The 14,788-nt window shown below is 41.1% G+C and overlaps 2 protein-coding genes across 2 annotated transcripts; one reads left to right on the plus strand and one right to left on the minus strand.

Annotated features, from left to right (window-relative positions):
• Positions 1–1,309: 1,309 nt before the first annotated feature.
• LOC115196121 (retinol dehydrogenase 7-like) lies at positions 1,310–5,587 on the plus strand. Its single transcript, XM_029756711.1, has 5 exons — positions 1,310–1,372; positions 3,801–4,115; positions 4,326–4,584; positions 4,782–4,945; positions 5,169–5,587. The coding sequence occupies exons 1-5, from the start codon at positions 1,327–1,329 to the stop codon at positions 5,390–5,392; spliced, it is 1,008 nt and encodes a 335-aa protein (XP_029612571.1). The 5' UTR covers positions 1,310–1,326; the 3' UTR covers positions 5,393–5,587.
• A 1,314-nt stretch (positions 5,588–6,901) lies between these two features.
• Positions 6,902–14,160, minus strand: LOC115196116 (ATP synthase subunit beta, mitochondrial). The gene is made up of 9 exons (XM_029756699.1): positions 14,007–14,160; positions 11,743–11,916; positions 11,380–11,554; positions 11,075–11,196; positions 10,809–10,993; positions 9,953–10,234; positions 9,624–9,836; positions 9,071–9,272; positions 6,902–7,333 (listed from the first exon to the last, which is right to left on the minus strand). The coding sequence occupies exons 1-9, from the start codon at positions 14,107–14,109 to the stop codon at positions 7,236–7,238; spliced, it is 1,554 nt and encodes a 517-aa protein (XP_029612559.1). The 5' UTR covers positions 14,110–14,160; the 3' UTR covers positions 6,902–7,235.
• Between the last annotated feature and the right edge of the window lie 628 nt (positions 14,161–14,788).

A 14,788-nucleotide genomic window follows, 5' to 3' on the forward strand; every position in this document is an offset into this window, starting at 1 on the left:
AGCACTGAAATACCGAATCACCACACACAGGTATTTCGAGACACTGACATCGGTGGACTCATCCAAAGGGAGACTGAACTTCTCATCCCCCACATCTGATGTTACCCTTTTGAGAAAATAAGGAGCCAGTACTCCCCTAATCATTTCTGTGCACTTGGTGCGGTGCATTTGGAAGTTTGTTGCTGCCACAGAATCTGAAAAGTCAGCTTTGCAAGCCATACCTAAATGGTCGCATGCTAGCAGCGAACAATGCTCTGCAGTGGCCATTGCCATAGTAGCTTCCGCACTTTTGCAGTTATCCACTTTCTTAACCAACTGTGGTAATGTAGACTGCATTGTGGGGTTGTACGGTTTTGATTTATTTATATGCTTTGCTGTAGCACAATGTTTTTTGATGTCATACATTTTTGCAAGCATTTCTGATTTCCAGTACGCACAGTATGGCCGACAATCATCCCCAATTACTGGCTTCAGCCACCCTTTAAATTCAGGTACAGACTCCCACTCTTTTCTGTACTTCTGGCTATGCAATTTTGATTGAGACATGTTGATTGATGTTGTAAGTTCTGTTCAAGATCAAACATTTGTGACCAACTATATTCATTGGGTTTGTCTCGTCGAAAGCGTACTACTGCTGCTGCAGTCAGCCAACAATGACATACAATTTGCTGAAATTGCTGCTGGCCTGCTGCTGCTGACGTCACTCAATGCACTTTTGTAGCCAGGCACACTGTGTGTTGTGACTGAGTGTGTGACAGAGAAAATCGGTTGTGTCATTTAGAGGGAAAATGCATTTTAGCGTTTGAGTCACTTTTCAAAAGTTACTAAAAGTTCCAAATACATTTTTAAAAGTAGCTAAATTTGTTGCTAGGTGCTGTTTGAAAAAAAGTTGCCAGGGTACTCTGAAAAATTGCTAAATCTAGCAACAAAATTGCTAAGTTGGCATCACTGGGAGGAACACTTTACATGTTGCGTTCATATTGTTGTTCAGTATATTTGAAATGATAATCCATGACAACCATATTTTAAAATGTAAAACACATTTTCTGTAAAAATCATATTTGTATTAATTATATCGGGATTTAATATGAAGGCCTAATTTCATTGTTTGTCATCTATTAGACAATGATGAAATATGGATGAAGGAATACTTTCATATTCCTTCCATATTGAAGTCAAGAGAACGTTCAGTGGTTTCAAGTTCCTGTCAAAGGAGGTGTAATCAAATCATTTTTGACCTAATTAATTCTAATGACATAACTTGGCTCCGATTGGTCAGAGCAAGACATGTGACGTCCTTGTGCAGAGGTTGGTCTTGCGGAGTTTATGAAAACTGTTACTTTATTGCGCTGGCGTGGAACATTTCAGACTGGTAAGACTTCAATATTCCACCAGACTGTAGTCTTCTTGAACATGCAAAAGTTGAGGATAGGCTATCATAATTGATCGAACAAATATTTATTATTATGTAATGGACAGTGCGCATTCGTGTTATTGAAATGGAGATTTTGACAGTTTTCACGAATAATATTGTTGTTTTCAATAAAAAGGCATTAAAGACAATAGTTAGACATTCTTTACGCCAACTCGTCACTATATAATCCTACTTGCAGTGTTTTTTCTTCAATAGTAAAAAAGTACTTTGATATGGTTTTAATGGATTTTCACTTCTGTCCATATTGTGTTAGTTGAAACACCGAGAACTTGCATATAACATGAGATTCACATTACACTCAAATGGAAATACAGGAGTGTTGCACAGATTCCTTCCAGTTTATTTGAACCACATGTTCAATAGTATTTGTTAGTTGTGGTTTTAAGGACATTTTGGCAAGACATTGGCTCATTTTGTAGTGGATAATTTACAAAGAGCAACTAAACAAGAGTACACGTTGAAACCGGCACATAATAACTGTTGATCCTCGTTCTGTTCCAGCCTGTGTAGCTGTCATTCCAATGAACGCCATGAATTGTGGTTGATCTTCAAAGTATTTTTCTGATGATCTTACGGACTGTATAGCTACAATAACGTTATTACTATAAGCTACTGTTACAAGACGCATATTACTGATGAACTGTGAAAGGCGGATCCAATCATCCCACTTGGTGTATGTCTAACCGCATATTTCTGTAACTTGCTGTGATGGCCCAAGGACTTTGTTTGGTACACTGAGGAATGGTGGGTGGGGCTTAATAGAAAATGACTCAAGAAAAAGTGAGTCCCCCAGTAAAATCCTACTTGAGTAAAGTAAAACAGTACTTGGGTTTTAAATATACTTAAGTATCAAAAGTAAATGTAATTGCTAAAATATATTTATGTATCAAAAGTAAAAGTATAAATCATTTCAAATTCCTTATATTAAGCAATCCAGATGGCACGATTTTCTTTTTTTATTTACGGATAGCCAAGGGCACACGCCAACATAACATAGAAACAAAGCATTTGTGTTTAGTGAGTCTGTCAGATCAGAAGCAGTTGGGATGACCAGGTATTTTCTCTTTAAGTGCGTGAATTAGACCATTTTCCTGTCCTGCTAAGCATTCAAAATGTAACGAGTACTTTTGTGTGTCAGGGAAAATGTATGGAGTAAAAAGTACATCCTTTTCTTCAGGAATGTAGTGTAGTAAAAGTCAAAAATAGTCAAATACAGATACCCAAAAATACTTAAGTAGTACTTTAAAGTATTTTTACTTAAGTACTTTACACCACTGAATGTAGCCTACAATTTCACAATAAATCCATTATTTATTTTAAACAGTTCTAAAAAAAAAGCATGATATGAAGAAAATAGTCTATTTCAGAAGAAAAGAATAGCGTACATTGAGTTGTCTTGATGTGGCTATGCCAAATGGCTGTGGGCTACACTAGTTCATTTAGCAGACAAGATTTGCTTATAATTCCATGGCATAATTTTATATTATGAAGAATACAATTGAACAAAGCTGAATAAAATATATTATTTCCAAACGATGTGAGGGTGTGCGCACATGCGGCGGCTATTCTGTGTTGAGCGGTTAACAAAGAAATAGGTACTCCTATATGCTTAATTTAGAGTTATTAATGTAACTTTAGTTGTTTTACAAACGTTGGGCTATATGTTTTGATGTTTAATACATTGTAAGGCTGCATGATGAGACTCTAATGATGATTTGAAAAAAAGTCGCTTGAAAGGCATGAGCTCTGCTTTGTTTTTTGCGCAGGTTGTACACACACCAATAGTGGCTAATTCACAATTTGACAAGCACTTGATATTGCCTCGAATTTCACAGCGGCATCCCCTTTGTGTATGTAATGCCTAAAAAAATCCATGCATTTTGCAGCCCAGGATGCGGCTTTGTGCCCTTCTCCCAGAGTGCTGTGCAATCCACAAAGCTCTCATCACGTGATCGGGACTTTCTCACAGGCTACAAGTTAACAGACCTATTGGGGACGCAAACTGCGTGCATCCTTATCCAGTTCCGTGTTGCGTATTGAAGATATTCGAGGAACTGTCCACATTTACTTTTCATCAGACAACAAGATGAGTAGGACTAACGAACAGCAAAATCACTAGCCTATGTCAGTCTACTATCCCCCATAGTGCAAAAGTTGACAATTCAATTCTGTGTGAGAAATAAATATTCCCAACATAGTCTGGGACAGTTGTGGGATGCGATAGATCCCAAATTAATACAACCACCAGCATCAATAAACCTGTTTTATGCAATGTGGCTGACACAACAGATCAGAACCTTTAGCTTAAAATGTTGATAAACTAGAGATGACTTATTAAAAGGCTGTCTGTCTCATCCTGTCCCAGACATGTTTCTGTACCTCCTTGGACTGGTGGTGTTTTACTACCTGTACCGCTGGTTCCGGGAGATCCCCAGAGTCCCAGACAAAGGAGACAAATATGTCTACATCACGGGGTGTGACTCTGGTTTCGGCAACCTACTGGCCAGACATCTGGACGAGCTGGGTTTCTGTGTGATCGCATCCTGCTTCACAGAGAAGGGAGAGGAAGATCTGAGGAAGGCCTGTTCAGGCAGATTCACTACCCTCCACCTGGATGTCAAAAAGAACGAGAGCGTCGACAAAGCAGCTGCTTTGATTAAAGACAAAGTTGGGGCTAGGGGTCAGTATCAGTGTTTATATTGAAAAGCAAACAGTCCTATCTATGATCATCATTTTGTTTCCAGTCAAATTATGCAATATTACCAGTTCAGTTGCATGTGTTGATATTCATGTTGAGTGACGGTATCTTTGTCCTCACGTCCTCTTCTTATCAAACACCTGTGAAATAATGGATGTTCAGAGAGCTACCTAATGACCTGTCACCTTCTAGGCCTGTGGGCTGTGGTGAACAACGCAGGCGTGGCCATGCCCTCGGCCCCCTGTGATTGGCTGACCATTGATGACTACAAGTCCATGCTGGACGTGAACCTGAACGGGGTCATCGCCGTCACCCTGAGTGTGCTGCCCCTCATCAAGAAGGCCAGGGGTCGCGTGGTCAACGTAGCCAGTGTGTTCGGCAGGATCAGTCCAGGTGGAGGACCTTACACTGTGTCTAAGTATGGAGTGGAGGCCTTCAATGACAGTCTCAGGTGAAACAAGAACATTATCCTATCCATGCCATATTTTTCATCATTTTTTTTTTTTTTACATACATTCAGTAATCTAGCAATGGTGAACCATAAGCAATACAACTTTGACTGTTTGACTTCAGCGAATGAAACTATAAAAATCTGTAACATATCAGGAGTAAATTTGTAAACAGAAGTTTTGTTACCTTGTTTTTCAGGAGAAACATGGTACCTTTCGGAGTCAAAGTCCTCTGCATTGAGCCAGGCTTTTTCAAGACCACCATGACCGACTGGATAGTCCTGGGGAAAAGCTTCAAGCAGCTGTGGGAGAAGATGCCGCAAGAAGTCAGAGATGATTATGGACCTGATTATTTGGACAAGGGTAAATATACAAGTTTTATTTTCCTGCATTCTGGAATGTATTAATTTGCACAAATGTTTTCTATAGCCTATGCAATATTTGGCAATTTTTTTATTCTGTCTGCCCTCTGTGACATCAGTCTTTCAAAGGATTTGATCTATTCAGAAAGCATTATTCACCCCGATGTTCTAGTGTAGGTGGCCATCTTGAATAGCTAAAGACAAACCTTCCCTGTCCCTTCTAGTGGACATGAGGATGAGGGAGAAGCTTGCCAAGATGTCCGACGCCGACCTGATGAAGGTGGTGAGCTGTATGGAGCACGCCGTCTCTGCAGTCCGTCCTCGCACCCGTTACTCGCCAGGGTGGGACGCCAAGCTCTTCTGGATCCCTATGTCCTACATGCCAACCGGGTTCGTCGACTGGCTACTGCTCAAGAAAGCCATCATTCCAGCCAAGGCTGTCTACTAAGGCTGACGTAAGATTGTCAGTGTTTATATGCTGTCAGAACAAGTACTTTATTGTGCTGTGCTTCTGCTTGTCTTTAATGTATATAACACCTTTGTATCCTCCGGTCTGCAGGCCGAAATATAGCATGATGTAAGCTTTGCTACAGACATGGTTTAACCTCTGACAAAAAATAAAAGCCATAATTGCTATTTGGTACCACCTGTTTCCCCTCTTTTAATTCAGTGCATTCTCTATGCCAGTATCAAAGATAATGGATAACTGAAGACAGTTCACTCAGGCCGTACATCATTGAAAAAAAAATATGTTAGTTTACTTAAGGGAGTGGCACTACCAATGGACACCCATTCAATCGCAGCTGGGTCTGGTCTACTTAATTCATTGACTTCCATTGAAACAGAATTTGTGGGATGTCTCGCTTCCTCTTCCATCTCTGGGCAGTGTTGGGTTGGTTTTTGAAAACTTTACAAGATAAATGGGGATTAAGGTCAATGTTTGACAGTCTTTGTCCTTGGTGTGCTGATATTGGTATGTTGAAGGTTAACCTGCAATAAGTGACCAAAAAGGAAGTTCACAAGCTTTGAATCATTCAGATTCTCAACTTCACTGATATTAGCCGCTATGATTCAAATACCTCTACGTTCAGGACTTATTCTACAAAAATGTTAAATATTGGTAGGAGATTAGTACATCTATGAAAGATTTACACTTATTTTGATCTTGCAGCCCATGTCAGATTTCTACCTTAAATACATACAGTACCAGTCAAGTTGACACCTACTCATTCAAGGGTTTTTATTTTGACCATTTTCTACATTCTGGAATAGAGAATACTTCTAAACACATGGAATAATGTAGTAACCAAAAAAAGTGTTCATGAAGCTGGTTGAGAGAATGTCAAGACTGTGCAAAGCAGTCAAAGCAAAGGGTGGCTACTTTGAAAGAACCTCAAATTCACTTTTTGATTACATGATTCCAAGTGTTATTTCATAGTTTGGTCTTCATTATGCTACAATGTAGAACATTTCAAAAATATAAACCATTGAGTGGGGGGGGGGGGGGTTCAAGCTTTTGACTGGTGCTGTACATTAACATGTCCACGTCTCTGCTGAGCAGGGCTATTGAGTTCAAACTTGTCCTCCACCCACTCAAAATGTATCTGCAGCAAAGAAAAGTTTAGTATCAGAACTGTCAGTTGGCCTTTACAATTGCAGCTGTGGTAGGAATCTGGATTTCATGTGTTAGTGCTTTTTTGATATGGATCAATTACTTATTGAAATCAAGTCTAAAAGCAGTAGATCTTTTCCATTTATGCTTCCCAGTCATTTCGTTTTGAGTCTTTCGTACACCAGCGTCTAACAGCTTTTGGTTGTCGAATGAGGTTTCACAGCGGTTTAGATGGTACAATGATTTTATAGTTACTGTAGGTCTTAAAATGCATCACATGCTGGTCTAAAAAGCATCTTACAAATATATCACTGCACTTCATGCAAGGAAAGACAAACACCCCTCAACTTTGACAGCTGTTTTATTTAGTCACTCAAGCATTGTACAAAGCCTTTGAACGCCATCTAGTGGATCAGTGCTGTAGGATGACATTTTACAACCAGTCTGACAGCACCCAGACCGGAATAGCATTTCTACAATACATTGAAAAATGCTACAAAATATACAGTCGAGACCAAACAAAATTGTCAAGACAGATCTTTATTCCATCTTTCATTGGAAACATTAAATAACTTTTCAGGATGACAGATAATTGTGGCATGTGACATTCTTACAAATCAAGTGCTCCTACGCAACCCTGCATTTCTTTGCTTCCTCCTCCCCTCAGTTATAGATGAACTTATGCGAGATCCTTAGCCATCTGTGCAGCCTTCTCAACCACCTCCTCGATGGGTCCGACCATGTAGAAAGCCTGCTCGGGCAGGGCATCGTACTCACCTGGTGGGAAAGAATGACCACACACGTAGCTCAAAACAAGCACAATTTCACACCGGCAACACCAAGGAAATTCATCAGTTTAAAGGCAGACGGACAGAAATGACGTTGCCACGAGCAGCACTGCAGATATTGCGATAAGCAAGACTAAGCATTATTCGATTCAGTTACATTGGAGACACATCACCAAAACAGCGAAGTTTAAAACCTGTTGGGGATAGGGGGCAGTATTGAGAAATTTGAAAAAAATGTGCCCATTTTTAACTGCCTCCTACACCAACTCAGAAGCTAGGATATGCATATTATTAACAGATTTGGAGAGAAAACACTGAATTTTCTAAAACTGTTTGAATGGTGTCTGTAAGTATAACAGAACTCATATGGCAGTCAAAACCCTGAGACAAATTCTGACAGGAAGTGGATACCTGATGTGTTGAATTACTTTTAAGCCTATACCATTGAAACACAGGGACGTATTAATCATTGAGCACTTCCTACGCCATCCACTAGATGTCACCAGTCTTAAGTGGTTTGAGTCTTGTGAAAACTGACCGAACAAGAGACTTGGAACATTGGTCATAAGCGGATGGCCGATACGACTCTGGCGTGCGAGTGCATGTTTGGGTACTCTCGTTCCAATACGTTTTAAAAGAGAACGCAATCGTCCGCCTTGAATATTATTGAAGTTCTGATTGAAAAAGGCCCTAATGATTTATGCTATACAACGTTTGACATGTTTGAACGAACGTAAATATTTTTTTTCCTTTGATGAAGACAAGTCCGGCGGGCGTCTTTCATGTTTTTGAGTAGCCTGCAGGACGCACTAACACGGAGCTTTTTGGACATAAATTATGAGCTTTTTCGAACAAAACTACATTTGTTATGGACCTGGGATTCCTTGAAGTGCCTTCTGATGAAGATAATCAAAGGTAAGGGATTATTTACATAGTATTTTGGCTCTCCCCAACATGGCGCTTAGTCTATCGCGAAGTCTATTTTTCTGGGCGCAGTACTCAGATTATTGCAAAGTGTGATTTCCCAGTAAAGTTATTTTTAAATCTGGCAATGCGGTTGCGTTCAAGAGATGTAAATCTATAATTCTTTGAATGACAATATAATATTTTAAAATAGTAATTATTTAATTTGTTGTGCTGATTGACTGGCGGTATTGGAGGGAAAATATTTCCTCAACATTAACGCCATAGTAAAACACTGTTTTTCGATACAAATATGAACTTGATAGAACATAAAATGCATGTATTGTCTAACAATGTCCTAGGAGTGTCATCTGATGAAGATTGTCAAAGGTTAGTGCATAATTTTAGCTGGTTTTCTGCTTTTGGTGACACCTGTCTTTACATTGACAAAACATTACACAGCTATTTTCAATGTACTGTCCTAACATAATCTAACTTTATGCTTTCGCCGTAAAGCCTTTTTGAGTCGGACAACGTGGTTAGATTAAGGAGATGTTTATTTTTCAAAGGGTGTAAGCTAGTTGTATGTTTGAGAAATTTGAATGACATTTAATTGTTTTCAAATTTGGCGCCCTTGATATTTCACCTGCTGTTGATAGGGTGTACCAGGGGTGGGACGCTTGCGTCCCACGTTCCCAGACAGGTTAACCTCATGCTTCTAATGCTCTTAGTAGTTGCAGAAATTGACCCACTAAGCAGTTTACTTTGCGCATCTACGTCATATCACAGTGCATCTTCAAACCTAATCACAAGTATTACATACCATTTAGAATGCTCTGGAAGCCACTGATGGTCTCCTTGAGTGGCACCAGCTTGCCAGCGTGACCGGTGAAGACCTCTGCCACCTGGAAGGGCTGGGACAAGAAACGCTGGATCTTGCGGGCACGAGACACAATCAGCTTGTCCTCCTCAGACAACTCATCCATACCCAGGATTGCAATGATATCCTGCAGGGACTTATAGTCCTGAGGGGAGAGTTGTAGGCATAATGTTACGGGCAAGGTCGGTCATTCATTATTAGAAGCTGTGTACTTCCGCGTTCCATATCTGTAGCTTGTGAGGTGTGTAACACTTGCTTTTAAGCCATCGTTATTGCCCTGTCTGCATGCTACGTGTTGCTTGTCCTATGTTGCTCTGCATGTGCTCATTGTCATGGGAATGGTTTAATAACCTGCCAGTGTGTGCATCTGAAAATTTGCCAGGTGGCTAAATCCAGCACTTCTACTGAAACAGATTAATGTGCACTGTCCCTGTTAAACAAACAAAACTTAAAGGTTGGGGTGACTGACACCGGGGGGGGGGGTTAAGACACTAACCTGGAGGATCTTCTGCACACCACGAGCAACGTCATAGTGCTCAGCGCCGACAATGTTGGGGTCCATGATACGGGAGGTGGAATCCAGGGGATCCACAGCGGGGTAGATACCCAGCTCAGCGATGGCACGGGACAGCACAGTGGTGGCGTCCAAGTGAGCGAAGGTGGTGGCAGGGGCGGGATCAGTCAAATCGTCAGCTGGCACATAGATGGCCTTAGAGAAGACAGGTTGTTACAGTCACGTAGCAGCCATGTCAGACTATTGGTACTACAGACTGCCATGTTAGCATGGCCCTCCAACAGGCCTATGCTGCTTGAACTCCAGCTTACCTGCACAGAGGTGATGGAACCCTTCTTGGTGGTGGTGATTCTCTCCTGCATGGTACCCATGTCAGTGGCAAGGGTGGGCTGGTAACCCACAGCGGAGGGGATTCGACCCAGCAGGGCAGACACCTCAGAGCCAGCCTGGGTGAAGCGGAAGATGTTGTCGATGAAGAGCAGCACATCCTGACCCTCCTGGTCACGGAAATACTCCGCCACAGTCAGACCAGTCAGAGCCACACGGGCACGGGCGCCTGGGGGCTCGTTCATTTGTCCGTACACCAGCGCTACCTAGGGGTTTGGAGGAGAGGGCACCGTTAGAGAATATATCTAGGTTAACCCATAATAAAAACTGACGTGTTGCACACACCGACAAGTCATTGCGCAAAATAGTATGCAGCATCATCTGGATATGTATACAACATTCACCTTTGCTACCATCTGTCAAGCAGTCTACGCACACATTCTATATATCCAGCATATGTACCACACCAAACACACTGCAACTACCTCTGCAAGGCAAACGTAGCATTTCAATGGAAATTAATGCAATTCTGGTGTAGCAAAATGCAATGACGCTGTTGGTGTGTTCGAACGGTAAAGGAGAAAGCCTGATGTGAACCTCAAGTGGGTAATGTGGTCAACTTTCCAGACAGGTGATATTAAACAATATATAACTTTTTGGAAAACCTGACTTTGGATTTATGCAACCAGGAAATGTCAGAGCGATTCCTGTATATTGCACCTTATATTTTGACATTCAACTGGGGGATTTTTCCCCTGTGACAACTTTAAATACCATCAATCTGTATAAGACTCCTTAGAGGCACCTGCTTATGACTGTCAAATGTAACCAGTTGGTCACCTTGGAGGTGTCGTCCTTCAGGTTGATGACACCCGACTCAATCATCTCATGGTACAAGTCATTTCCCTCACGAGTACGCTCTCCCACTCCGGCAAACACAGAGTAACCACCATGGGCCTTGGCCACGTTGTTAATCAGCTCCATGATCAACACAGTCTTGCCCACACCAGCACCACCAAACAGACCTAAAGAAAGGGAAGCAATTTAGTCATTAAACTTTAATTAGCTAATTGCAACAAAGTGCAAATGTTGGTTGTCCCACGTACCAATTTTGCCTCCCTTGGCATAGGGAGCCAGCAGATCTACCACCTTGATGCCAGTTACCAGGATCTCCTGCTCCACACTCATGTCAGTGAACTCTGGGGCCTCAGCATGGATGGCTGCGGTCCTAATTTTTGTAAAATGTATAATCAGAGCCAACACTTCACTTTGAACAAGCAATTTCCAATTGTGTATCATTCATAGTCTCAAGACGATTCTAGTAGTCATGCATTAAAAATATTTGAATATGGATGTAAATATTGTGATTGCCATATCTAACTATGAATTGGCTGATAGACAAAGTGCTTACTGCTTAGTGGAGATGGGTCCCCTCTCGTCAATGGGCTCTCCAATGACGTTCATGATTCTGCCCAGGGTCTCGGGACCAACTGGGATTCTGATGGGATCGCCAGTGTCCACAACCTTCTGTCCACGGACAAGACCTTCTGTACCATCCATGGCAATGGTACGCACAGTGTTCTCACCTGAAAGTCAACATAACAAATTTCATCCCAATAAGCTGTTATTGATTACGCAATGTTGGTACAATGCCTTTGCAAACAACGGCTGTGTTTACACAAGTAGACAAATTCTGATCTCTGCCCAATTATTGGCAAAAAAAGACAATTCTATACAAATTAGGCTGCCTCTAAATGCAGGTCAAATGACTTACCAAGATGTTGTGCCACCTCCAGCACCAGCCTGGACTCACGACCAGCAACTTCCAGGGCATTGAGGATGGGTGGGAGGCCCTCATCAAACTGGACGTCAACGACGGCACCGATGACCGCTACGATCCTTCCATGGGCGAAGGCGGCAGCAGCAGCAGGTGCAGAGTAGTCTCTACCTGTAAAAGTGCATTGACCCAAAACCGTATGACTGAGTGAAATATCAATAATACGCGATGTCTGCTGACCCTTGCCAAGATATCCTACACAACGTAAAGAGTTGGAAATGTAATATCACCTGTGTAGCTAGCCATGTGCACAAGAGCAAACACCAGACCTGCCAACCCTGTCCAACTTTTTAGAGTACTAGACACCTGCAGCAAATTGGAGATTCAACTCGCATGCATACCACACACCAAATTGGGGTTCTTTCCTGAGTGATTGCACCAAATGAAGCATAAAAATGTTGGAATTTTTGACAGCATTCCATTTACACATGGTGAAAGTCACTAACAAGATTAACTAGAAAGAACACAAAGGGCCTTCATTCTCAAGAGTTTGTTTAATTAAACAAGTTGCGTTTCCGTACAAAAGTCTTATCCACGATAAAAAAATACATTAACTGATATGATAAGAACAAATGTCTGAAGCAGGGCATCAAATAAACATGTTATCCATAATAAAAACACAGACTGCAAACTACCTACACAAAGCTTAAGTAGGCTACCACAAAGGGAATCTGAACGCTGTTCGCTAGAAGAGGCCAGTGTTGCAGCCTATGTAAAGGTGCCTATTGTATTTCTTTGACGCACATACATCATTTCAGATTTTCGAAATTGAGAAAAACTCAAATCTAGTGCAAAGGTATTATAGAAGCCTCTATAGCTAATAACGGACACTCATTCTTCATCGCGCAGTTTTCCAAACTCCCGACTCCATTTAATGCTAAGATACAAAAGTATAATCAAAAATAAATAAAAGTAATGCTTTTTGTGACGTGGATCATAATTAGTTATTCTATTTGGTTGCGTGATCCTCGTAATATTACGTGGAAAATACAACTAATGGGACGCAGAATTAAATGTTTCTCACACTCGCACAAATGAGACCAGTTATTTTTCGTATTTGCAATTAATTTCTTTCACTATCAAATGCGAGTGAACTGCTGGCACCACAGAGCCCACTGAATGTCCATCTTATGATCGCTAACGTTAGCTTGATACAATTAGTGTTTACCTTTCCACAACACAAGGAGTCGAAAGGGGATTTGTCCACTTGTTTACGTACAGCTGACAGTTGGCAAACTCAGCATCACAACAAACAGGAGGGGCTACTTCGAATAATGATGTATTACTCGCCATGTCCGTTGACACAAACTCCGTACATGTCTGTGATGCAGCTCGAGAATCGGGACGTTAGATTTACTCAGTGGATTTTTTTAAATGAAAATGCAAAAAAAATTCAGGCCCTATTCATTTCTGCGTACTTTTAACTCGGATGTCGTGCCCGACAGAGAATTGCGTAGTTGGTACGCAAAAAGGGTGCAAGTTGGGAGGTCGGAAACACCGAAGCAAACTCAATGTCAAGTATTTTCGGCCATGTTGTGCATGAGAATTGCTACAGCTCAGCAATTAAAGTAGTCAGCTAGCTAGTTAACAAATTCTTTAAAAAACGAATACCTCCGAAGACCGATACATGTCAAGCCAACCGAGCTACTAAGGTGACATTGGTATTTTTGTAACTTGGCCTAATAAGTTAACCCTAGCTAGTTGTCAGATGGCTAGCAAACTACTGTAACGTCACATTAACCAGACAACGTGTGAAGTCAAACTGCTAGTTAGTTAAAGCAAAATATTTCGAAATTCATTTCTACTCGTTCTAAGCTATTTGCCTACTCTGAAATAACACCGACAGTGATTCAATTAGTAATTGAATGACACTTAGCTGGCTAATGAGCCACAGTATGGACTCGCTAGCGCGAGCCTCCAAACCTCATGTCATACAAAGGTCATTTCAATTTACACAAGAATCATGTCACTCAGCTATATGTACTTAAGTCACATATTAATATAACAATTAAATCGAATGCATGGCGTAAGTTCAACATTAAATTAGTACACGAAATTATGGATGGTAAAAAATGTGAGGCCTGCTACACAGAAGACAGCGTTTAGCTTTGGGCTAAAGTTAACTAGCAGTTAGCCTAATACCAGTTCTACTCCAAACGGTTCCCTACCCCTGTAACATGCAATATGCTTGCAAAACTTACGTCCAAGGACAGATGGAGAGCCAACAAGGGCCTTCAGGGGCTGGACCCCAGGCTTAAGTGCCTGGAGAGCCCCGGTGCAGCAGCGTCCCACAGCTCCTAACATTGTCAAAATGGCTGAAGGTGGAAAAGAGACGAAACGACTTGTGCCTTTATAATGAATGACCGCGGAGCTGAACTGAGCGTGCGCGCAACTTCAGGGCCAAACTGAGCAGGCGCACTTCGTTATTTATTTTACATTGATTGCTACTTCCACATATTACTGTCATACTACAACACTTGTAATTGTCTTCGCAACATTACAAATAACGTATCATGTCAATTCAGCAAGAATAATCATGTATAATGTTCTAACAACCTAGATAACATTCAAACTCAAGGTCACTATAGGTGTGTGTGTGTGTGTGTGTGTGTGTGTGTGTGTGTATAATGCAGTAAGTAAGTGAATACTCATCTCCCCAAAACACAACAACACACAAACACATTGCCTTTGGAAAGTATTCAGACCCCTTGACTTTTTCCACATTTTGTTGCGTTATAGCCTCATTCTAAAATTTATTTTTAAAAATTACATCTTCAGCAATCTACACACAATACCCCATAAAGACAAAGTGAAAACAGGTTTTTAGAAATGTTTGCAAATTTATTACAAATAAAAAACAGAAATATCTTATTTACATAAGTATTCAGACCCTTTGCTATGAGACTCGAAAATTGAGCTCAGGTGCATCCTGTTTCCATTGATCAACCTTTAAATGTTGCTACAACTTGATTGGAGTCCATCT

Source organism: Salmo trutta, chromosome 6, assembly GCF_901001165.1.
Source record: "Salmo trutta chromosome 6, fSalTru1.1, whole genome shotgun sequence".
Taxonomy (NCBI): domain Eukaryota; kingdom Metazoa; phylum Chordata; class Actinopteri; order Salmoniformes; family Salmonidae; genus Salmo; species Salmo trutta.